Source organism: Microchirus variegatus (genome assembly GCF_963457635.1).
Source record: "Microchirus variegatus genome assembly, chromosome: 23".
NCBI lineage: Eukaryota > Metazoa > Chordata > Actinopteri > Pleuronectiformes > Soleidae > Microchirus > Microchirus variegatus.
Window position 1 is genome coordinate 11,225,253 of NC_139824.1, and position 909 is coordinate 11,226,161.

The 909-nt window shown below is 41.8% G+C and overlaps 1 protein-coding gene across 1 annotated transcript in view; it reads left to right on the top strand.

Annotated features, from left to right (window-relative positions):
- Positions 1-909, top strand: part of inpp4b (inositol polyphosphate-4-phosphatase type II B) — a gene marked incomplete at both ends in the record, with an annotated part of 134,570 nt that extends 133,661 nt beyond the window's left edge. Inside the window, one exon of the mRNA XM_083909515.1 lies at positions 735-909. Within this exon, the coding sequence (XP_083765641.1) occupies positions 735-909 (175 nt within the window). The remainder of the gene's footprint in view (positions 1-734) is intronic.

The window sequence follows — 909 nt, forward strand, 5'->3', positions numbered from 1 at the left end:
TGTGGTTCTACCTGGAACCATTTGCTTCTGAAAAACCTTTTCCCAAAGAAAGGGTTTTTCAAGGGTTCTTGGTAACACTAATGGTTCCAGTAAGAAACATTTTGATCCAGAGAACCCTTTAAAAACCCTTTCCTGAATAAAGGGTTTTAAAAGGGTTCTTGGTGGAGCCCTCCAAAAGGGTTCTTGGTGGAACCTTAATAAAAGGTGACAAGAAAGAGGACAAGCCAAAGAACCTTATCCCTTTAAGGTACTACTCAACCATTTGGTCGACCACACTTTAAGTCACTATATCTCATTGAAAAATGCATCAAGCTGAACTCACTAACATTAAATCAATGTGACTTGTTCTGACTTTTTATGAATTATGCAAACCAGGTTTATTATGAAGAGACGTCTCAACCGTTTGATAGAGGCCTGTATCTAAATACTATGGGTCTAATTTTGTCGTTATTGTTATCCTAAGTAAATAAAATAAAATAATAAAAAATGCAAATATATATTATATTTTTTCTTGGTGCGTACCTTAAAGGGTTCAATTCTTTCTACTTAGCACTTTTATTTCCAAGAGTGTATGCTAACAGTTGTGTAGCATCTGCGTGGACGGTCTGATGCCAGCATGAATGACCTTAAGTGATCATCTAGCTTGTACTAACCCCTGCTATGTTCTGATCTATCCCTGGTCGTTGTGTTTTCACTCCGATGGGCGCCCCCGTCCCCCCCTCCTCCCCCTGCAGTCGGCCGACCCAGTGTGACATTGGGCCGTACGAGGACCCTGAGGCCGGCGCCGTGACAGAGAACAAACCAGCGTCACGACACTTTTACCCCATCGCCCTGCTGCTTGTTAGCTCCCACCTACTGGTCGTGTGGCTCATTTTAAGTCTTGTTTTTCTGCTTGCAAAATATCAATAA